At 34.4% G+C, this 25069-nt stretch overlaps 1 protein-coding gene across 17 annotated transcripts in view; it reads left to right on the top strand.

The window, feature by feature from the left end:
• DMD (dystrophin) overlaps positions 1-25069 on the top strand; it is a 2622506-nt gene that overhangs the window by 1818934 nt on the left and 778503 nt on the right. For all 17 annotated transcript variants that reach the window (XM_021079543.1, XM_021079551.1, XM_021079550.1 and 14 more), the window contains 1 exon segment: positions 10078-10242. In XM_021079543.1, coding sequence (XP_020935202.1) covers positions 10078-10242 — 165 coding nt within the window.

The raw sequence follows: 25069 nt of genomic DNA, 5'->3' as shown, positions 1-25069 counted from the left end.
AGTAATAGCTAATACTTTAAAAAGAAAATACACTTACTTTTAAAGAAAAATCCTAGGAGTTATGCCATTGAGGGGTGACTGTCCTAAAAACAAATTTTAATTTGTCACTTCAAAATTGTATATGGATTTATAATTTTTAAATGTCTGGTGGCACACAACCATAATGTATTTTCAGTTTTATCCTCATTATTATTTTATTAAATTTCCAGAGGGAAAGAAGATAAATGATCACCTCATGAGGGATATTTTACAATGATACCTCCTGTAAAATAATAATAATACTTGAGTCATGTGCCTAAGAATATCTTTCCTAAGTTTTGGTTCTCTAGTAGCTTTAATTTATCAAGACTGAAAAATATGCAGGTTGGAATGAGGCCTCCAAATATTTTATAACAAATGTATTTTACTCCAAGGAAGATAATATTCTACATGAATCATTTAATTGGTATTATTAAGTTTTGGACTTTTTTAAATTTGGTTAGCAAGAGAGTATTTGTTTAAGATGTAGAGTGCACTGTTATTTAGCTTTTGTCAAGGTGGATAAGTGTTGGCAGTGATGGTTTATACTTAGCCATACAATGGGCAACTTGATCCAACTAAAAAGGCAATAGATATTTGGGTAGAAGAAATAGGGTGATGGCCTGAACAGAAATAATTATTAGGTAAACAGTCATTGAATTAATTGAATGGTCCTGCCAATGCTATAATTAATGTAAATCTAGTCTTGTCTTTAGGTGCAGAATCCATGACATCAACATAGCTAACAAGAGAATATGTTAAGAATTGTGTCTTCTACATGTGTTCCTTAGTCCTCTTGACTTAGCACATTCTACCCTTTCATACTCCTGTGTCCCTCGGGCAGACCTCTTCTTGATGTTCTCATGAGCTTGGACATTCACACAGAGATTAAAACAAGAAGCAGAGTTAGAAATGCGATATATGTGAGAACATCACTACTTTGAAAAGAGCTCTGCTTTTATTCCTCAGCTTTACCTTCTGTCTTTTGTATTCTGTTAGCAAATGATTAATTGGTTTGTGTGATTATTCACTTAGCAAATGTTATACCAAGCAAGAGAAGGTAGTAAGGGTATACAGAAATATAAATTCAGTTGTGGCTATGTGTGTTTTCATGCTTTGGGGGACAGATGAGGGAGGAAGTCAGAGGAGTTCCCACTGTAGCACAGTTGGTTAACAATCTGGTATTGCTGCTGCTGTGGCGTAGGTCTAAACTGTGGCTCAGATTCAATCCCTGACCTGAGAACTTCCGTATGTCATGGGGGAGGCTAAAAAAAGAAAAAAGAGAGAGAAAGATACACGTTGAAAGAGAATAGTAAAGAAAAAAGCATTAACTGACAGGGTCTGATGCAGCAGCACAGGTAGTATATGCTATAGAATTTATTAGAAACAATAATTATTTCCATTTAAAGGGATCAAGCAATCTTCTTTGAAGAGATGGTGCTTGTATTACTCAAAGCATGAAGGATGGAGAAGGGCTTTATATGTATAAGTTAGGAAAAGAGATAGTTTATTGATGTAAAAGAAGACATTTTAATGGCTGAGTAGACAATGACAGGGGAACAGAAGGAAGAAAAGTCAAGGGGCAGAACAAGAAAAATGGAGTTTTGTAATGAGAAATGTGAAGAATGGCAGATAAGGTCAGATTGTTAAGGGCTAGTTTTTCAAAAGGCAGGCTAAAAAATTTGGAGAAAATTGGGAATCAGTTGTAAGATTTAAGCAAGAAAATAAAACTTTGAGAAGTTGAATTTGGTAGTTGCAAAGGCAATATTTTCAAAATAAAAATTATGAAGAAATTGTGGTAAGATCCAATCATTAACCAAAGGAATTAATCTAAGAAATGCTAAGAAAGGAGTTCCTGTCGTGGCTCAGCAAAAACAAATCTGACTAGCATCCATGAGGACACAGCTTCTATCCCTAGCCTTGCTCAGTGGGTTAAGGATCTGGCATTGCCATGAGCCATGAGTTGTGGTATAGGTTGCAGATGTGGTTCAGATCTGGCGTGGCTGTGGCTGTGGTGTAGGCTAGTGGCTATAGCTCCAATTTGACCCCTAGCCTGAGAACCTCCATGTGCCACAGGTGCAGCCCTAGAAAAAAGAAATGTTATGAAAGAAAGCAGACTTCCTTTTGTATTCATATTGGTATGTTTTTTTTCAAAGTCATATAGTAAGGGAAAGGGAGACAAATTAGTACAATGGTTAATAGTATATACTTCTAAACTGTACTTATTGAGTTCTTTAGTTCACTTACCACTTATTGGCTGTGTGACATTAAGCAGGTCAGTCAGCCTTTCTGGTCAGTTTTTCATGTATAAAGTGGCAACAATAGTAGTACCTACGTCATAGAGTATATGAAAAACACTTAGAGTAATGCTGGGCACATCATGAGTACTACACAAATATTCTGTTTCTATAGAAGAAGCATACATGGATACCTATATAAAATAATTATTTTACTATCAAAGGCAGTACGTATTCATTGCAGAAAAATTAGAAATACAAATAAGAAAAAAAACCTATTACCCAGAAATTGCAACTGTTAAACTTTTGATACAGTATACATTTTTTCATATCACTATATATTCATCTACATCACTTTTTAAATAGCTCTAAAGTATTTCACTGGATGGATGTTTCATAATTTTTAACCTATACCCATTGGTGAGCATGAACAAATTTTAGAAGTTTTGTATCTATATATGAGACTGTGGCAAAAATTCTTGTTCTTTAATATATGTACACATCATTGTTGCCTTAAAATAAATTATTAGAAGTAGAATTTCTGGTCCAAGTTTAAAAATATGTTTATATTTGTATATGTACTACAAAAACTCTACTGCATTCACTCCCATCTCCAACCCTCAGAGATATTCCAATATATTAATCAGCATTGTATGAGAGGGCCCAATTCCCTGAACTATTGTTATTATATGATATAAAACCATATTGTAATACAAGACAAAATTTTTAAAATCTTTTTTTTTTTTTGTCTTTTTAGGGCCGCATATGGAGGCTCCCAGGCTAGGGGTCCAATCGGAGTTACAGCTGCCGGCCTATATCACAGCCACAACAATGCTGGATCCTTAACCCACTGGTTGAGGCCAGGGATCAAACCCACAACCTCATGGTTCCTAGTCAGATTCGTTTCCGCTGTGCCACAATGGGAACTCCAAAATTTTTAAAATCTTTACCAAATCAGTAGGTGCAATTGATTTGCACCTCACTGAGTTTCGTTTCTATAGTTCCTAGTGAAGTAAAACAGTTTAATAGACTTACAAATCAGTTACAGATTCTCTTACATGAAATGTCTCTTTCTGATCCTTGTTTACTTCTCTTCCATAGAGTACTGGCCTTTTTCCTACTGTTCTATGACAGTGGTTTTATCTTAAGAATGTCTGTGAAATTATGTAGGATGGATTATTCTTGGTTTTAATTTTTCTTTTGCTTATTTGACATTTTTTTAATATTTTAGTTGTTATTCCCCAATACAATTTTTTTTTCTACTGTACAGCATGGTGACCCAGTCACACATACATTTTTTTCTCACATTACATTACATTACATTATCATGTAAGTGACCAGACATAGTTCTCAGTGCTACACAGCAGGATCTCATTACTAATCCATTCCAAAAGCAAGAGTTTGCATGTATTAACCCCAAGCACCCAATCCATCCCACTCCCTCCCCCTCTCCCTTGGCAACCACAAGTCTTTTCTCCAAGTGCATGAATTTCTTTTCTGTAGAAAGGTTCATTTGTGCCGTATATTAGATTCCAGATATAAGTGATATCATATAGTATTTGTCTTTCTCTTTCTGACTTACTTCACTCAGGATGAGAGTCTCTAGTTCCATCCATGTTGCTGCAAATGGCATTAGTTTGTTCTTTTGTATGGCTGAGTAATATTCCATTGTGTATATATACCACTTCTTCCTAATCCAATCATCTATTGATGGACATTTGGGTTGCTTCCATGTATGAACATGCAGGTGCATGTGTGTTTTTCAAGGAAAGTTTTGTCTGGATATATGCCCAAGAGTGGGATTGATGGATCATATGGTAGTTCTATGTTTAGTTCTCTAAAGTCCCTCCATACTTTTCTCCATAGTGGTTGTACCAGCTTACATCCCCACCAACAGTGCAGGAGGGTTCCCTTTTCTCCCCACACCCTCCAGCATTTGTTATTTGTGGATTTATTAATGATGGCCATTCTGACTGGTGTACAGTGGTATCTTATGGTAGTTCTGATTTTTTATGTTAGAATATTTTATATTGTTGTGAAGTTGATCCCTTTATAGTTTTTAAATAAAAATTATAACTTTTATGTCAAAATTAAAAGAATGTTTACCCATATTTTGTATTAATTTTATGGTTTTATTTTTTCCACCAAAAATTTCATTCACCTCATATTTAATTTGAATTTGTATGAGATAAGAATTTTTAAATTGAGTTAAAATTCAATCAAGCATCATCTGTATTTTTAAGTATAAAAGGTTCACAATTCAGCATTGATTGTTAAATTATTTGGAAATAATGCTAATTTATCACACAAATTCCTACTTATATGAATTCGCAATTTTCTACTATTATTTTTAATCATTATATCAACTTTTAGTTTATCTATGTATCTATTTCAAAATGAATGACAAAGCTACCAAAATAATAAATATTGGAAATTTCGATTGGTTCTTTCAGTTGGTTCCTTCCAATAGAGGAACAAGGTATATTCCTCTATAGGTTTTTCTTACTCTTTCAGTATTGTTTATAGTTTTTAGGGTAGAAGTCTTGCTTTTTGTATGAATTATCAAATTGCTCCCTACAAATAGAATTTATGTTTTAACAAACATCATATGAGTGCTTACTTTCCAGAACTTTGAACTTCTACAGAAGGCAATATCATAGACAAAGGATGGGATATCATTGCTGTTTTAATTTGCATTTCATTGATTACTGAGTGGTTGGACTTATCTCTTATTTACTGGTTGTTTGTATTATTTGTCAAATTCTGTTTGTATTCTTTTTTCCAGTAGATTTTCTATCTCTTTACATTCTCCGAAAGATCTTTTTATATGTAAGAAAACTATCCTTTGTCTGACAGATGCTACAAATATTCCCAGTTATTTGTTTTTAATTCTGCTAATTGGCCTTAATTTCTGGATGAACAATATAAATATCACATTCCTTTCGCTTATAACGGGCTTTCCCGCACCAATATTTTATTCTGATTGTATTATTATTGATGTTTTGAACTTAACACTTTAATTTCTCTAGAATATTTTTGGTGTAAGATATGAAGTCAATATTTAATATGTATTTTTGGTGTAAGATATGAAGTCAATATTTAATATGTATTTCTTTATAAAGCAGGAACCTATTTTATCTTAATATTAAAACTTTTATACATTTGAAATTAAAATTCAAAATTAAAAGGAAGCTAGTCTAGTGTGGAATTAAGTCAAGATTGAGTTAGATACTAAATTAACACATAAAGGAACTGAGTATGTTTGTTTACTTTCACCAAAGGGGGCATGTTATATGAGGAGTATGGTTTTATAAAGCTTACAAACATTATTAGGAAAAATGACATATTTTACTAGTAAAATGTTTCTGTCTATATTTTGATAAAAATATGAAGTAGAAAATATAATAATGAATTACTTTAAAACACAAAGAAACTGTCTAAAAACTTACTCTTATTTTCATCAAAACTATTCTCATGTGTTATTTTTTTCCATGAACTATGTAGAAGAGGCCATCAGTTACTGAAGACTGTTTTGAAAGGTGAAGAAGGAGTACAAAAATTATGTGCTGAAAGTTCTCAAATTCCACTCTATAATTAACTAAGTGATCTTTTCCTAGGAAACCAATCAAAAGATTTTTGACTAATGGCTTGAGATATACTATATCCTATTGATAATAATTTGTTAATAAAATATGTAAAGTATAATTTCTCACTACTATGTTTATAAGAGAAAAGCTAGTAGTTTTCCTTTCTAAATTATTTCCTTGCAAAGATGATATATTTTTCAAAAATTAAAAAATATAGTGAAAAAAAAAACCCACCCTATCCATATCTGCCCTCCCATCACCAAGCATTGATTTTAGTTTCAGAAATAAATCTATGAGATGAATTCCTAGAAGTAAAAGTTCTGGGTCAATGGTTACATACACTTAATAGATACTGCCAAATTGCCTTCCAGAGGGGTATACCAATATGTATATCCACTGGCTATGTATAAGAGTATGAATTTTTTCACAGCCATGGCAGCATAATGTGTTTTTAGACTTGGATTTTTTTTTTTGTCAGTGCAATAGCTAAAAGTTTTAGATCCCTCATCATAGCCAAAGCCTAACCACTTTTTATATGTTTAAAATCTATTGGTGTTTTCTTTGTGTGTGTGCGTATGTGTGAACTGTCTTAACTTTTGTGCTATTTTCTTTTTGGTTGTTGGCCTTTTTCCTGTTAATTTGTAGAAACTTTCTTATGGGTTAGGAAAATTGATACCTTATCTACATATGTGTCACCAATATTTCTTTTCATAATTTGTCATTTGCCCTTTAACTTTGCTTTTAGTTTTCTTTGCCATGCATGAGTTTCTGATTTTTATATAGTCCAATTTACTAGTATTTTTGGTTTTTAATTAAAGCTGTTTAACTTGAGAATAAAATTACATTTTTGATATATTTAACTATATTAAAATTAAGATCTTTATTTTTCAAAAGACATCTAACAGTAAAAAGACCAGTTACAAACTTGGAAATATTTACAGCTTGCAAAATGATGAAGGATTAGTTTTTAGAATGGTAAATAACTCATACAAATCAATAACTATCAATGGAACAGAAAAGTGGGCAAGACACATGCACAAGTATAAAATTGCATTTTTCATGTTGTTGACTACTCTGGACATGTATTGCGTCTTACCTTGAAAAAAAAAAGAAATTAATCTTAAGTTTGGACATTGTTTGTCTTTCATTCAACAGATGTTTACTAAAGGCCTATCATGTAGGAACCTAGTCCATCTAGAAATTAAATGTAAATAACAAATTAAATAGTGTAAAGTAAAAGCTGTGATGGTGGGAAGCACAAGGTCTGAGAGGATGTATTTTATGTAGGTATCATAACTGAGCTGAAAGTTGCTTTGTGCCCCACAATATCATTATAAGCGACCATTTAATTACTCCAGATATTAGTCAAATCTCACACATTGCACTCTTTTCTGCCAGGGGGTTGTTCTGTCTCTATAACCAGGAAAGGGGGAGTTGGGATAATGAGAAGGAAACCAACAATCTTAGTTAAAAGTTATACAGATTTCTGTGCTTATGTATGAAGCCTAAATGAAACATAAACTATTTTGTGATAAGATATAAAAATGAGCTCACAGCTCGATTTTAGAGATTTTAAGAATATATGATGGCTATTAATTCCAGTAGCTTCAGAATCTAGAGGCTCTTAGATGCTGTAAGTGGAAGCTATAAAAATACTTTTTATATTTCCTTGTGAGTAGAAAATGATCTAATAAAAATAAACTGTTTAGTTACTTCCTTATAAATGGTGGAAAAGATAGGTTGAGGGAATTACTAGGTTAAATATTATATGTATGGGATTACATTTGTGATATTAGCTATTACACGTTCACATACACATATATATATAAATGTAGTTCAGTACTGTAGATGTCCTTATAGGTTAGAACTCATGAAATACAAATAGGCCTCCATTAATATTATATCTACTTGGCTTTATAGCAGGATACAAGGCAGACAAGGCAGACACAGAATCATGATTCATTATTCATGGGCAAGCATTCCACACTACCCACACACATTGCTTATTTTGACGCCTCATCCATACAGGGAAAATCTGCCAGGGATGAAAACCAGAGTTTGTGCAGGTCACTTTAAATAGAAGCCACAGCCTCTATTTCCCCTCTATCTTTCACTCCATTTTTTTTTTTTGTCATGTAGACCCAAGATCCCTATCTCAACTTACAGCTTCTCCAATACAGACATAGTTGCATTCAACAAACAAAAACCAGACCCAACATTTCCCATTCATCTTACTGTTCCAAGGAAACATTTTTGTGGGAGCTTAAGATTAGTCCCAGGCCGACTAGCATCAGCCTGGGCTAGTCGTTAACCCTTTACTCAACATTTGCATGCATTTTACAGAATTTTTACATGTAAAGGTACTTAGGATATATTTTGAAATAATGTTGTCTACATATAATAAGAGCTTATATAAAATTCTTTCCCCTATAAATTAATTAATTGGTTATTTTATCCATTAATGTGTCTCTTTTTCACCCCAAAATTCTTGGGTCTATTTAAGGAATGTAATGCTCCCTAGTTCACTCTTTTAAAAGTTTCTAAATTGATTGTTCCAAAGTTTGGGATATTGTATAGATTATGTACTACTATATTATTGTGCTTATCTAGTTTACTTTTAAATGTTTCTATTATTACACATAATATAATGATAATATATAATAGATGTATATTGTAACATTTGTGTTCTAATTATAATGTAATTTTAAGTTGATATTATTACGGTATGATTGATAATATCTAAAGAGTTGTCATTGCAAGTCCACACTCTTTATTTCTGTGTAGTTGTTTTAGCCCTTGCTAATCTAAAGAAAAAGGCTTTAGTCTTGCTTACCCTGTCTCTCCTTACACTTGAGCTTGAGCAATAATCACTAACTTTTAGTTATTTTATTATCATTCACTGTCATGTAGAGTATTTCTCTAAGCTCTTTACATGACTACTTTATTTAATCCTCACCATGACCTTATGAAGAAGGTACTATCATTGTCCCCATTCTATAGAGAAGGAATTGGGAGTTAAAGAAAACTTGGCTAGAGCACTGCAAAAGGGATGGAACCACGATTTGAAACCAAGCAGTACCACACTGTTTTGATTATTGTAGCTTGTAGCACTGTCTAAAGTCTGCCTTCTGCTTTTTTCTTTTCATCAGTATTTCCTTGGCAGTTCTGAGTCTTTCATGGTTGCCAAGAGGCAGGAGGAATGGAGGAGAGCAGGAGTAGGAGTTTGGAATTAGCAGAGGCAAACTATTATATATTTAGAATGAATAAACCAAAGGGTCCTACTGTATAGCACAAGGAACTATATCCAATATTGTGTGATAAACCATAATGGAAAACAATATGAAAAAGAATGTATATATATGTATAACTGAGTTACTTTGCTGTGCAGCAATAATTAATACATTTCAAATCAATTATACTTAAATAAATTATTCAAAAAAAAAACCCCACAAGACCAAGCTGCCTAACTCTATACCTAACAATGTTGAACAACATACTATACTGCTTCTCAAGTTATTAAAGTTTTTCAACCTGGGATAAAATTATAAAAGGTTATAAAATTTGGATATTAGTATCTATATTATAGAGTTGTTGGGTGGATTAAAGACAATAATTATGAAACTTCCAAACACAGTACTTGCCACATAAAAAGCCCTTAATAAAAATAACTTATAATCATTCCATGATAGTTTCCTGTAATTCAAATGTTCTTTTTGCTTTTCATTCCAATCAGATGATTGGAATGTTTTACTCAATTGTACTTGAGCTCACAAACTACAGCTCACAAAAATGCTTACCTCACCAGTTTGCTTTGTACATAAAGGAATTCCCTCTTACAATTTTCCCTAGCATAAAAGAAAGTTAGAAGCAAGTATAAAGACACAGTATCTGGTATACAATACACAGGAAACCATTACATTTAATGAATGAGTGGATAAGTAAAGAATATACTCCTTTACTTTTATCAGTTGAAATTGGGTGTGCATTTGTGTGGATGTGTGTTTTGAATTTCCAAAAAAGGTTTATCATCTTCAAAGGATAGAATTTTTAGAAAGGCTATTAACCAATATTTTGTAATACATGCATTAAATCCTAACATGTAACACATGTAAATAATAAATATCATGTTGTTAAAATACCAAATTCAGTAAGTTTCTATAACATTTCATAACAAACAACTTTTGAAAATATTTTTATTTAGATCATGAGAACCATTTATGTATTTTTGCTTCCAGGTTTCCAGAATTTTACCTGAGAAACAAGGAGAAATTGAGGCTCACATAAAAGACCTTGGACAGCTTGAAGAACAATTAAATCATCTGCTTGTGTGGCTATCTCCTATTAAGAATCAGTTGGAAATTTACAACCAACCAAATCAAACAGGACCATTTGACATCAAGGTAGGAACTTTTTGTCCTAAATATTATTTTCCAAAAGAGTGGCAATATAACTGAATTAAATTTTTCATTTGTTATCATCATCATTGTCACCATCACAGTGTTGTTATAATGTTAATTATACTAATTATTATTGTGACTTGACTAACATTTTTCTCTTTTTCTTCTGGCATTTGCTAGCAAAAATGCTTCATTAAACTCATATGGCTAGAATGTCTTCATCATATTTATTAACTATGATCCATTTTCCTTTCCTGCTTTAATTGTACTTAACATGTTTGTAGACTCCCTATCTAAAATTGAAGGAGTTCCCATCATGGCTAGGTAACAAACCTAACTAGTATCTCTGAGGATGCAGGTTTGATCCCTGGTCCCACTCAGTGGATTAAGGATCCAGCGCTGCTGTGAACTATGGTCTAGGTCACATGTCTCAGATCCCGAGTTGCTTTGGCTGTGGTGTAGGCCAGCAGCTACAGCTCTGATCTTACCCCTAGCCTGGGAAGCTCCATATGCCACAGGTGCAGCCGTAAAAAGACAAAAGGAAAAAAAAAAGACAAAATAGATAAATAAAAAATAAAATTGAGGTCATTTTGGAGACTGAAGGCCTACAAAATAAATATAGACTCTTTAGTAGACATTATAAAACCCTCTCAGACTGACCTCACTTTACCTTTCCATCTTCTTATTCTGCCAACAACTTTCTCTTGTGTTCTAGTCTAGACACAATAAATTATATGGTATCTTTATACACATCTGGTTTCATGTCGTGTCTGTATTCTTGATCTTCTCTCATCTTTAAATGAATGATTTTATTTTTTTATTTTTTTGGCATGATGAATTTTCTTCCATTCTTCAAGACTGGATTCAATGTCACTCCTTCTTCAAAACCTTCCTACATACCCCTAGTAGAATGAAAACCTCTTTTAGGATTACTTATAAACCTCTGTATCCCTCTCCTATAGCCTTTGTACACTGACTGATACTTAAATTTTAGAGACCTGAGTACCTCATCACACTGTTCTTTGACTGCAGTGGTCATCTTCTTACTTATCTCAGTTGTCCCACTCATTTCTGAACACCCCCATTCCAGGGCTCAGTGTGTGGTAGTTACTTGTTAGCATTTTTAAATCAATGAATAAAGATATTAATAAGGCACCCAGAATGGTAGTGAGGTGCTATAAGTAAGCTTAGGGCTCCAGAAAAACATGCCAATTGGATACTACCATCTCATCCTTTTAGTGTCCCTGTATACATTGATTATTCCTATATTTTCTCCCTTCCCAGGAGCCCACTTCAAGGATTTGTCCCAGTACGATTCCCTATTTTGCATCTCCTATGGGCCAGCAACATTTTTTAAGTAGCCAATTATATAAACCAACTCATTTGAGAACACAGCCTATTAATTAATGTAATGGTAACTTCAGACTAAATAAGTTAAATAATATCTCTGAGAAAAGTTTTCCTTTTAATTTGTTGACCTAAACCATTCAGTTTATTTGCCTAATGTTTTTATCTCCATGTGTTGAATTTTCACTAGGGGATAAAGATCAAAGTAAATGTGAGAATTTTTTAGAGAAGAGAAAATGAAATTTTAGAAAGGATGGACTTGAATGAAGAAAGGAGAGAGACATAGAGAGATTTGCCACAACTAAAATGAATTATATTTGCAAAGAGCACTCCACTACTTTTGCCTTACTACTTCTTGACATGTTTATATCTGCCGTCCTGATAGCTACCCCCAAGAGCAGATGGTATTGTATAAGTCACAAGTAGACATCATTTCACTAGTGTAAAACCCAGGCTGCTCAACCAGTGGCACGGTCTTGGGTTCAGTTTGCCAATTAAATTCAAGTCACAATAGGCTTTACCCAGAACAAATGTAATTAGCTTTAATAAAGTGTATGGGACAAGTAAAAACATAGCCAATACAGGAATGACACAGTGAAGGTCTTCACACCAAGTTGTGACTTTTGATGGACCAATCACTCTGCATTCAGGTCATGTGTGGTCACCGGGACAAAGCTGGGAGAGTACAAAGAACTTCATTATTCAGACTGGCATCCTTTTATTTTTTCCACCTAGCTAGCACATAGTGTCCTCAGAGGTATTTGACTAGCACCCATTCTCCAGTGCAAATGCAGCTCATCAGTAGTGATTTTTCATTACTCAATAAATAATCTCAGCAAAGGACAGTTTTTTGGTCCAATAAACAGTTACCTCAGTCAGATTCTCAATTGTCTTAGGTTGAGTATATTAAATATTTCTTTAGTGTTATTATTATTATTACTATTATTGGCTTTTTAGGGCTGCACCTGCGGCATATGGAGATTCCCAAGCTAGGGGTCCAGTCGGAGCTGCAGCTGCTGGCCTACACCACAGCTCACAGCAACACCAGATCCTTAACCCACTGAGCGAGACTAGGGATCGAACCCACAACCTTACGGTTCCTAGTTGGATTCATTTCTGCTGCACCAGGACGGGAACTCCTTAAATATTTTTTGATTTAGTGTTATAAGAGGAAAGGCCATAAACTCTTTGTTCCCAACCAGAAACAGCTTTCCATAACTCAGGGATAAAAGCACATGCCTTTACTTTTAAATATAATCATCAGTTAAAATATTCTTCTTCATTAAAATAATGAAAAATATATTCAGTGGTATCTATCTCTCTACCTGGAATATATTTAAGAGAAAAGATGAAATCTTCTGATACAAGCAAATGTTGTTGACTCCCAAAGCAACTTTAGTCACAGTCTGTGCATCCCAAAGTTTCTCAAAAAAAAAGACTTTCATTGTGCTTTGTTTGTCCATGGCCCATAGGCTCCTGCAATTTATAGTGAAAGCTACTCTCAGCTGTGTTAATCACTTTATCAAAACTGCAAGACACCACTCTGACTGCTGTATATAGTTTTAGAGAGTCATGATATTTGCCTCCTGCAGCTATGTCTAAATCACTGAGGGGAGAGGCAGCTGCTTTTTCCCTGGCAGTAAAACTCCTTGGCTTCAGTCCTCTGTACATATTCTGAGTTTTTCATCTCTGGAGTGTAGATTTTAAAAATATTCCCTTAGCCTTTTCTTTTGCTTGTGTCTGTATCCAAGACAAAAAAGATCATAAAATCATATATATGATGACTTGAAAAACTCTCCACAATTCTTAGACCCCTAGCTTGTAATCAGAAAGTAGTGACCTACATGAATAATTTACTTACTTACCTAGTTCTTTATCTCTCTTTTCTAGCTTCTATCTATATTCACTGTCTAATAAATGATTTATTAAGATTGCATGGAGATCTTCTGCTATAAAATATGTGATTTTAATCCATACAGCCTGCTGTAGCCCTCTGCTTAAAGAGATTAAACTTTTTTTTTTGGTTGAAGAAATATGGGAAAATGGACTTGGCTTCATTTCAAACTGCTGCAGACCAAAAAGTTTATATACAACTCTGAGAACATGCCCATTTTTTTAACACAGAGAAAGAAATATCTTTTTTAAAAATTCTTAGGAATGAATTAATGCAAAAAAAAAATAGAGACAGATGCAGCCTCCATTTCCCAAATTTAAAGAAAGGTTTCTTGTCTGACCATAGTGGCCATAGCTACCCCTGAAAGAGAGGGCCTGGGGCTTTGCTTTCTAGATCATTTGTTTTCTCTAGTCAAACTCTGAGAAGCTGTTAGAAAAATATGTAATATCCTCTGTGAGCTTTGGTTTTGCCTGCTTGGCACTTCATGCTTATTGATGAAATTCAGCTAGCTGTGTAATGAAACCCAAATAAAAAAAAGCCTTAAGGGCTCTGTTCTAATACATTGTTTATGCTGGAGTGAAAATTGACTGCACATCACTTGGTTTGTGCGATTTACTCCCAAAATATTCCTATTCAGGAAATCCTGCAAATAGCAATATTCATCTTGAAAATCACCTCACAGAACCCTTAGCAAGCTGAGAAACATAATCAATGAGATCGTGATGTAGAGGGTGAAAATTAGGCATAATCACAGCCTTTTCCCATCCGTCAGACCACTAGAAGGCATGCCTTTGAATTATGATTTTCAAATGTGCTCTCAATTTAGATGCAAAATATGTTGATTTTAGATTTCAGAAATGATAATTGAATGCTCAGAACCAGGGACCATTTAAAATTTCTATAAAGGGTCTTATGCTTTTAATCTTTAATGAATGCTTTCAATAATGACTTGGAGGTATACTATTTATCTGACATTAAACTGCTTAACTACTACTTTCCAAACTTTTTATTAAAATATGAGGGGCGGGCACATTAATTATTTTGTTGTCTTACTGACTAAATTGTGCTCATATTGATGATGGTGTGGGTTTTTTCCTCCCTTCAAGAATAACTTTCTGGGAGTTCCTGTCATGGCTCAGTGGAAACGAATCCGACTAGTATCCATGAGGATGTGGGTTAGGTCCCTGGCCTCGCTCAGGACAGGGATCCAGCGTTGCCATGAGCTGTGGTATAGGTCACAGAAGCAGCTCGAATCTCACATTGCTGTGGCTGTGGTGAAGGCCAGCAGCTGTAGCTCTAATCCTACCCCTATCCTGGGACGTTCCACATGCCATGGGTGCGGCCCTAAAAAGCAAAAAAAAAAAAAAAAGAAGAAGAAGAAGAAAAAGAACTATCATGACATTGTGTTGTACCAGCTCTTTCTTAGTATGTAAAATATCTAACTGTCTATAACGTCAAATCCAAACTGAAAACTACCAAATGATGCAAAAATTGTAGTGATTGAATATTAAAGCATCTGAACATCGAAATCCTTCCCTGCATGTGTTCACATTGCTGTGAGTGTTGTTAAAGAAAAATTGCATGGGGCAACTTTATAAGCAACTAGGACTTTAAGACAGTAGCAATAGGGGAAAGAGATTGAACTCAACTCCACCGAAACAACAGGCAAGAAAGATTTTAAGCACTCGGATGAGCTAGTGAAGAAGTACTGGAGGATATTAGCAGGGAGCTTGTTGGTTCAAGCGATTAAGCCATCTGTGTTTGCTAATTGTCACTTACTGAAAGTAAAGTACTCTCCTACCATAGAGACTAGGAGACAAGATACTATCATTCTGGATGTTTGCATTTCAAAAGGATGGCTCTCAGGTCTTTATAAAAAAGATATGCTTGGGTTGTAAAAATTGTACCTCTCAGAAGGGCAGAGAAGAAATTTACCATAGAAAGTTTTCTAAAGTAAATGTGCTAAGAAAAGAATGTCAGTCCTATAATCAGAAAGAAACATCAAAAGTTTAACGAATCTAAAGGAGAATGTGATGGTCATCTTTTTTGGTCCTTTTTTTTTGTTCAAGGGAAACTAGGTTTTTAATTGAACAATTTAGGAAAGCTAGTCCATGTAGTTCATTTTAGAAGCTTTCTGTTGTTGAAAGACTAGATGAACTGACTCAGACTTGGATGTAAAGTGTATTTGCTGTATGATGTGAGAAATCAGGTATTTAATGAAGGAGATTTTCTATGCAAATAACAAAAAGAAAGATTAATTGTCAGAGCAGACAATGACCGAGTTTCTGAGGCTAGAGGGTAGCCACTAAGAAAATTCCTAGATGCTATATTGATAATGGAGTGAGGCTGGCAGTGGTCATTTGATGGATTTATTGGTTAGCATTTGGAAAATTTTGGTGATGGCACAGACATCAGAGAGGTTTTAGTAAGACTGTCCTCAGTCATGGTTATTTCCTGAGGCAGAGCACAAAAGGCATGGGATTTCCGGTAAACTTCCTGAGTAGCCCACACAGCAGCAGCTCCAGGCATGAAGATTGTCCTTACGTAATCTATAGTGCTGATGAGTCTTTTGAAGTATATATCAAGTTACTCAGCTTCAGCTTATAGGGCTTCTTTAGATCCTAGGGGGAAAAGTTTAGCTCTAATACAATCTAGACTCTCAGTAAAGGTCTGGACAGTCAGCTTTTAATTCTCAGTTATGCCAAGACAGGAGAATTGGGCAAAATTTGGAAACATTAGTTTGGATAGTTGTAACTAGATAATGAAGGAAATGAGAAATTGAATTGAAAATCTGGTAGTGCGTGACAAAATGTGTAAGATAGCACAGTTCAGTCCAATTCACAGGTAGGTAACAAAATCATGGACTTTACAAAAAATGCCACATAGTTCAAAGGCAATGAACAGGACCAGAATCTATAATCCACAGAGTGTTCTATAGTTTTCTATAGAAATACAAAGTTTTTCCATGCAGTAACCTCCCATTTGATCAAAGATACTCAAAGTAAGATTATTCTTGTTTACAAAATAAGGCTGGACTCTTTATTTACATAGATGCAACAGGAAGAGTAATTGACCACATCAGCCTTTTAGTCTGTTTTACTGAAATTTTTCATAAGGAATTTCAAACTTGACTTTTAAAAGCCCCATGAGATTAAGAAGCCATGCTAAGAACTTGACATCAGATTTTACCTGCAAAGCCTATAGATTTGGGTAAACTCTTCTATTCTCAAAGTCTTTAAAATATTCTAAGGTTTCCTGGGCCTACCAAGAAGTGATCTTCCTTATGCACCTGCAAGGCTGGACATCCTATTAGCCAGGTACCACACCAGTTTGCCCAAGACAGTTTTGTAAGCATTGTATCCATAAATTCACCTGTGGTTTTCTAAAACTATTTGGTCATATCTGATTCTATGTACATCATTCTTAAATATGACATTCCAGTCAAAGCCTTGGTTATATAATCGGTTTTCTCAATTATGTCCTGTTACAAGAAGGACAGATTTGTACTGGACCTATGCGAATACATATATTGCCATAAAAATAAAAACGCTTGATAAGAGCCTTTGAATTCTAGAGCGATCAAACAGGAAGAAAAGATGAAAGTTTCATTTCTCTTCACATAAATATAATCTAATCAATTGCTGTGAGTTATATAAAACTTAAGGAAAAAGAAAAAGGGATTCCTTATGTTAAGAAAATAAAACATTAAAGCATCAACAATATTCGCCAAATAAGCTCTGATCAAGTCATCCTTCATCAGTTCTTGTTTTACTTGATCTTGGGTTAGCAGTTTCTATTAACTTCTCCAGAGAGTTCTGGAAATCCTGACTCAGTCCAATGATATGGTCACAAAGTTGTTTACATAAAGCTATCAGAATCCTGTGCCCTAGAGTCCTGGCATAGACCTTTCTAAGTGTCTTGGAGACAGTCCCTTTTTCTTGAAGACAAGCGTTCTGGTTTAGTAACTGATAGGAAGCACTTCCAGGGAAGGCTCAAAATAAAATAACACATATCCATAGATTATAAAAAGCTTCAAATAATCATGGTTAAAGATATGATGAAAGTTCATTTGTAAAAGAAATTTTGCTATTTCTCTGGCACACACCATTTTAACATAATAATCAAAATTATGACTCATAACTTTATACCATCATTGTCTAATTTTAGTCAAATCAGCATCAGAATATATCATGGACAGCAAGGACATTAACAAATTTCTAGTAACTTCAAATAATTACTGAAATACTTGTATTAATAACATTTGACCCATACAAATATAACCTAGAGAATCATCTCTTCTTATTTGATGATGTGTTTCATGCAACTCAACACACCACATAAACCTAATTATTTTTCATCTCTACTATTAGAAGGTGAGAGAACAAAACCCTTCGAGGTTTTCAAGGCATTTTGAAATGCACCTTTCATTTTGGATTTGATTTGTGGAAGGTAGAATATCAAAGGTTGTCAAAAATATGAAAAGATTTGAATACTTAGCAAAATAGGATTATGGGTCACTGAAACAATGCTTGACTACCTACTGAACCCAAGTGACAATAAAAGATTTCAAAAATAAACATAGGAGATAACATGATTGTAAATCACTTTGACTCTTGTGAAAGTCAGATGACTCAATCCTCTTAAATAATCAGAACATAATAAAATCAACATAAAGCACAGGAAATTATTCTCAAAAGGCACAGAATCATTGTTGCCTAGGTGGATTACTCAGAAAGTAAAGAAAAACCTTTTACAATGTCTTATGAAAAACAAGCCCATAATCCAGGAAAACTTTGTCATTTTAAGAAAGAGAAAATTAAATTCTAGTTTTGCATTAGTATACTATTAATACTAAAAATCATTTTTCAAAAGCTTAAAAATAGCCAGATTTGGCCGCATAATGTAAAATTCCTTTTCCACAAACTTATAGCTTTCTATGTTTATTTAGATTTTGTCCTACACTTTTTCTCTTCTTCCTTCGGAGCAACCAGTTATTTTACCTTAAGACAACATTATTATCTTCTTGCTTAACAAAAACACATGCTACAGTGCTACATAACTGGTATATTTTACATACAAACTTGATTATCTTTGACATATTACTTCTAGAAATTTCATTTATATATATTTATTAATAATTTTTAACCCTTAGTCACTTTTATTTTACAGAGAAAACTAGGAAGCAGATAAATTTGAACTCTCACATACTAGCAATTTGTAGCAGACTAGCAAAGTTTATGAAAATAGAGGTTACCTGCTCGGTAGGACTAAAATTTCCTACCAGTAATTGTGGGAGACATTTAATATTTCCTTTGGACCTAATATGTAATCCTGTGGAGGCTGTGGACTAAAATTTGGGTGTGTGACTAAAATTATGCCAAAGGGCTCTCTTGGTGTCTCCAAAATCCATTTGAGCATATAAAGTGTACAGTTTGTTTCTAGGTAGACTTTTTAGCTTCAGGTGGTTAATTTTGTGTTTCTAAGTCCCTTTAGGGTTTCCTGCCTCCTATGGGGGCAAGAAGCATAAAGCTCAAGTCACTATAGGGAGTTGAAGGGCTGGAATGGGAAGCAAAATGTTCGATAGGGGTAGACAGAGGAAAGGACAGCCCAAGGGAGCTGAAGGGAAGATTAAAGGTGGTAAAAGAATAGAATAACAGAGATGATAGGAAGGGAGAGGTCTTAGATGAGCCAATTTATGGAGATCTTAAGTTTCCCAAAGAAGCCAATTGAAATTCCAAATTACTTTCAGTAAAATCATGCCAGCAAGGAGAGAAGCAGAGAGCTCTGCAGCAGTAGTCTTCAGAGGGAAATCAGAAGACTGAGAATTTCCCATGGAGAAGGGGAATACCCACAGTAGTAGCAACAGGGAAAGAAAACCTAAATAAGACCTTTACATAGGAAGAACACACTTAAATACCGAAGAACTGAAGCTCAACCAAATGAGATCTCATTGAGAATTTTTCATGTTCTACACCACTAGCAGCTTTCAAACAAATAAGCTAGGATTCAAACAGAGGTTTAAGAATGCGTATGTATATACTCAGAATCCTAATAATCAAAATCTGCCCTTACAGAGCTTCCAAAGATTGTCATATGCAGAATGGATTTTGAGTTGGACCCATTAACGGATCCCCAAATCAGGCAGTCAGGAGTGTGGATCTTTCACAAAATTAGCTTTTCAAAAGTTAATGTCATCTAGTTCACTGTTTGGAGTGAGATAATTTACATTCAAATAGTTATTCCAGAAAAATGTGTATTAGTTGAACTGAATAAGAGATCTGATTTCATTTATTTGCATTTTTTAAGGGTTAATGTTGGGAAGGTGAGGAGTGGGGAAGAGGACAGTCTAATAATCCTCTAATCCTCTTTCCTAGAAAAGTGTTTCAGTGTTTTCTCTTAGGTATGAAAATAATTCCATGGAATGTGTCTTGAAAATAATGGGTAAAATTTACTTTACAAAGAGACACAATATTCTCATTCACCATGCAGCTAGACAGAGGTTGAATGAAAATTTAAAATTCCCCTGAGTTTGGGTTGGTTCTCAGCAAGAGTAAAATTCTGGCTCTGATAAAACATTAAAGATTAAGTTTTTCAGTAACATATTTTAGTGAAATTAGGCACCGACTTTTCTCTTTGAACAATGGGCATTCAGAATTCTTACTTTTACATTCCACCCCCTCTACTCAACTTCAAAAACCATTGCTGAGTTGAAGTAGCATGATAATGGGGAGAGAAACAAAAGACCCAAGCTCAAATCCCAGCTCTGAGGCTTACTGGCTTCATGACAGTGTTTAATTCACTTACGCTTCTTAATATGACATTCTTCTCCATTAAAAATGAAAAAAAAAAAGCCAATTTCCCTGAGCCACTATTGGATTAGGTAACACTAAGGTGGGAACACATTTCTCTAAGACAAAAGAAAGACAGTGAAGGGGACCTTTCCTTTTATAGCTGGAATTTTGATAGCCCTTAAAAAGAAATAATTAGACTTGCAAAATGACCCCTCTTTCAAAGGAAAGCAGCAAGTAGCTAAGCAAAAAACACTCCCAAAAAAGATTGCAGATAGTCATGAGAGTTTCATCATTCTCCAAACCAAATTGCCCATATAAGGAAAAGATGGAAAACTTGAGGAGAGTTTCTTGAATTGAGATTTTCTGGAACAGAGAATGTAAGTAGGACTAACAATTTGTTGTCCAAGAAGAAACTGATATGGCTTTTACTGTTCTCCTCCTCTTGCGGGGGTGTTGGGGTGGGGTGGAGGTAAAACCTCCTTGCTAAGGCAAGGAAGACAGCACCAAACCAACTTCTACTACAGGGGTATTCAGACCCTTCTGATTATAAAACTCTAAACATTGTTTAGAAAACTGAGCACTAGCATGTTTCAAAGTTGATGTCTTATTTTCTCCCTTGGCAATTTGTAAATATTGACATTTAAAAAGTATTACATTACCCTTTGAATGTATCCAGTGGAATCCAAATACCATAGCAATATGATATCTACCATTATAACTTAAAAATATACAAAACAAATTCGCTCTTAATAATTAGAAGTTTCATATCATTCCTCTTGCTTTTTTAAATAGTATTTCCATTCCACTTCCCCAAAGAGTTGTATCCTAATGTAATATATATTTATAATACAAAGTCTTTTATTAACCATTCTATCATACTTCTATATGGCGAATACACTCACATGGATTTAAATTCAATTTTTAAAACAATTTTCTGTAACTATAAGTCTCTAAGTATTTTTAAAAATCCTTTAGATGGAGTTATATCTAAAATCACTAATAATAAATATACCTAATAATAACCAAATTGCCTAAATAAATGTAACTTTTGATAAATAATGTTTAAACTTACCCAATATACTTTTATTGGAAATGAATTTATTAATGAGATAGATGAGTAAGCGCATGATGATACTTTGATTAAAGGAGGATTTCAGGGAGTTCCCATCATTGCTCAGTGGTTAACGAATCCGACTAGGAACCATGAGTTTGTGAGTTTGATCCCTGACCTTGCTCCTTGGGTTAAGGATCTGGCATTGCCATGAGCTGTGTTGTAGGTCACAGATGAGGCTCAGATCTGGCATTGCTATGTCTGTGGTGTAGACCAGGGGCTACAGCTCCAATTAGACCCCTAGACTGGGAACCTCCATATGCCAAGGTGTGACCCTAGAAAAGACAAAAAAAAGGGGGGGGGAGGATTTCAGTCATTAATATTTTGAATTGTGTTTCTTTTAACCGTGTCATGAAGGCTGTTTATTAATGTTCATATTTACGATAACAGTTGCAGAGAACACTGCTCACCAATATTATAAATAATACTGTTGTCCACATTTAAAAAATACATATCAGTGTTTATTTCCTTTTTAGGGAAGATAAGAATCCTCATATTCTTGGGGTTTTTTTTCTTTTTTTTAATTAAATTTAATTTTATTGGAGTAGAGTTGATTTACAATGTCGTATTAGTTTTAAGTGAGCAGCAAAGTGAATGTCATAATAAATATATCCATTCTTATTTCCCATATAGGTTATTATAAACTATTGAGCGGATTTTCATGTGCTGTGCCATAGGTTCTTGTTAATCATCTCTTTTATACAATTATTATGTGTATATGTTATTCCCACCCTTCCAATTCTTCCCTCCCACACATTTTTTTTGATCTAGGGTAGCCATAAAGTTTGTTTCAAAATCTATAAGTTTGTTTCTTTTTTATAAATAAGTTCTTTTTTATCATTTTTATTAGATTCCACATATGATATTGTAAGAAATTTGTCTTTGTCTCATTTACTTTACTCAGTATGATAATCTCTAGGTCCATCCATGTTGCCACAAATGGCATTATTTCATTCTTTTTTATGGCTAAATAATATTCCACTGTATATAAGTACCATATATTCTTTATGCATTCCTCTGTCCGTGGACATTTAGGTTGCTTCCATGTCTTGTCTATTGTAAACAGGGATGCAGTGAACATTGGGGTGCATGTATCTTTTCGAATTGTGGTTGTCTCCAGATATATGCCTAGGAGTAGGATTGCTAGATCATATGGTAGCTCTATATTTAGTTTTCTAAGGAATCTCCATATTGTTTTCCATAGTGAAATGTACCAATTACATTCCTACCAACAGTGTAGAAGTATTCCCTTTTCCCCACACCCTCTTCAGCATTTATTGTTTGTAGGCTTTTTGATGATGGCCATGCTGACTGGTGTGTGGTGATACCTCATTGTGGTTTTTATTTGCCTTTCTCTAATAATTAGTAATGTTGAACATCTTTGCATGTGTTTTTCGCCATCTATATGTCTTCTTTAGAGAAATGTCTGTTTAGATCTTCTGCACATTTTTTTATTGGTTTTTGTTTGTTTGTTTGTTTTGTATTGAGCTGTATGAGATGTTTGAGTATTTTGGAGATAAATTCCTTGTTGGTTTCCTCATTTGCAAAGTTTTCCTCCCGTTCTATGGGTTCTCTTTTTGTTTTGTTGATGGTTTCCTTTGCTGTACAAAAGCTTTTAAGTTTAATTAAGTCCCATTGGTTTATTTTTATCTTTATTGTCATTATTCTAGAAGGGCGACCAAACAAGATATTGTTGAGATTTATGTCGAAGAGTGCTCTACCTATGTTTTCCTCTAGGATTTTATAGTATCACCTTACATTTAGGTCTTTAATCCATTTTGAGTTTATTTTTGTGTATGGTGTTGGAGAATGTTCTAATTTCATTCTTTTATATGCAGTTTGAAATGTTCTAATTTCATTCTTTTATATGCTGTCCAGTTTTCCCAGCACCAGTTATTTGAGTCTATTTTTTACTTGACTGTATGTTCTTGCCTCCTTTGTCATAGATATTTGACCATAGATGCTTGGATTTATTTCTGGGCTTTCTATCCTGTTCCATTGCTCTCCATTTCTGTTTTTGTGCCAGTACCATTACTGCTTTGATGACTATAACTTTGTAGTATAGTCTGAAGTCAGGGATCCTTATCCCTCCTGTTCTGTTTTTATTTTTCATTATTGCTTTGGCTCTTCATGGTCTTTAATGTTTCCACAAAAATTTTAAAATATTTTGTCCTAGTTCTTTGAAGAATGTCATTAATAACTTGATAGGGATTGCGTTGAATCTGTGGATTGCTTTGAATAGTATAGTCATTTTGACAATATTATCATTAACCAAAAAGTAGGAATGATAATTAGAATGGTATATGTACCACAGGAACAAACCCAGACAAATCCTTTATAGAAGCTAAAAATCTGGAAACTGCTTCCACAAACACCACCTATGCCAACATATCCCTAGGAAAGTCTTTGTATACCTCAAGGAGCATATTCCAGTCTGAAGACTGCCACTCTAGGAGAGATCAACATTGAGAAGGGCAACTCAGTCCCTGACTAGATACTTGTTAAACTGCCAAAATACCACCAAGTTTATCCATGTCTTTAACCATTGCACAGTTTCTCCAGCTGTGGAGAATCCTTGAATAACATTACTAACTCATGCTGAATTTACTAATGTCTAAAATTGCCAATTGAAGTTCCCATTGTGACTCAGCAGGTTAAGGACCTGATGTTGTCTCTGTGAGAATGTGGGTTTGATCCCTGACTTTTCTCAGTAGGTTAAGGATCTGGTGTCTCCACAAGCTGCAGTGTAGGTCAAATATACAATGGGATCTGGTATTGTCATGGCTGTGGTGTAGGCCTCAGCTGCAGCTCCGATTCAGCCTCTTTCTCAGGAATTTACATATGCCACAGGTGTGGCCATAAAAAGAAAATAAATATATAGAATGGATGTATAAGTAAAATAAAATCACTGATTTTTTTTCCATGTGCTTCTTCTAATTGACATTTCCTCCATCTTGCACTTATGTGGTCTACTTTTCTTGTAATTACATGAACATCTGTCAGCCCCTTCCTTGCTTCTACTTAGACTTATCTACCTAGGTCTCTGAAGCTTGTCTGGTGCCTCCCATTTCCTGACTGAGTCATGACCAAGGCAGAGAATACACAAGAAACCCATTACCCTAGGAGGAAATATCTGTATCTCCTCTGTGTCTGGTTCTGGTTCATTTCTGGTGATTTCAGTCTGTACAATTTTACTGTGCCTGTATCTGTCTATTCACAACCTCCCCTGCCTTGGTTCTGATTGTTCTGCCCCCCTCCCCCATTACCTTACCCTTCATTTTGCTCCATAAGAAAGAAAAGCTGTTCTTAGCCTCAAATTGCTTGAAGCCTTAGTACCTTTGTTAACCCATTAATCCAGCTGATAGTAGAGACAGAGAGGACGTGGTCTTCAAGTATTGAGTCTATCATACAATGTATTGTAATCTCTTAGTTTCTTTTTGACTAAAGATTTGATAGGGCTGCCTTCTACAACTTCATTTATGTTGTAAAAACATATTTATCAACTATATTGAATCCTAAGACAGAGCCCTTCAGCATATCATTAGAAACATCCCTCCATTTTGACATCAAATCAACCATCAATTTCCTTTGGCAGTTGTTCATCTAGTTACGAAACTCTGATTGCTTTATTTCCTACCTAGTCCATATTGTTCCATTTTGTCCACAAGTGATCATTTGGAGATTTTA

Source organism: Sus scrofa, chromosome X (genome assembly GCF_000003025.6).
Source record: "Sus scrofa isolate TJ Tabasco breed Duroc chromosome X, Sscrofa11.1, whole genome shotgun sequence".
Classification (NCBI taxonomy): domain Eukaryota; kingdom Metazoa; phylum Chordata; class Mammalia; order Artiodactyla; family Suidae; genus Sus; species Sus scrofa.
Note: the sequence above shows the minus strand (reverse complement) of the source record. Positions and strands in the feature narration are given on the sequence as shown.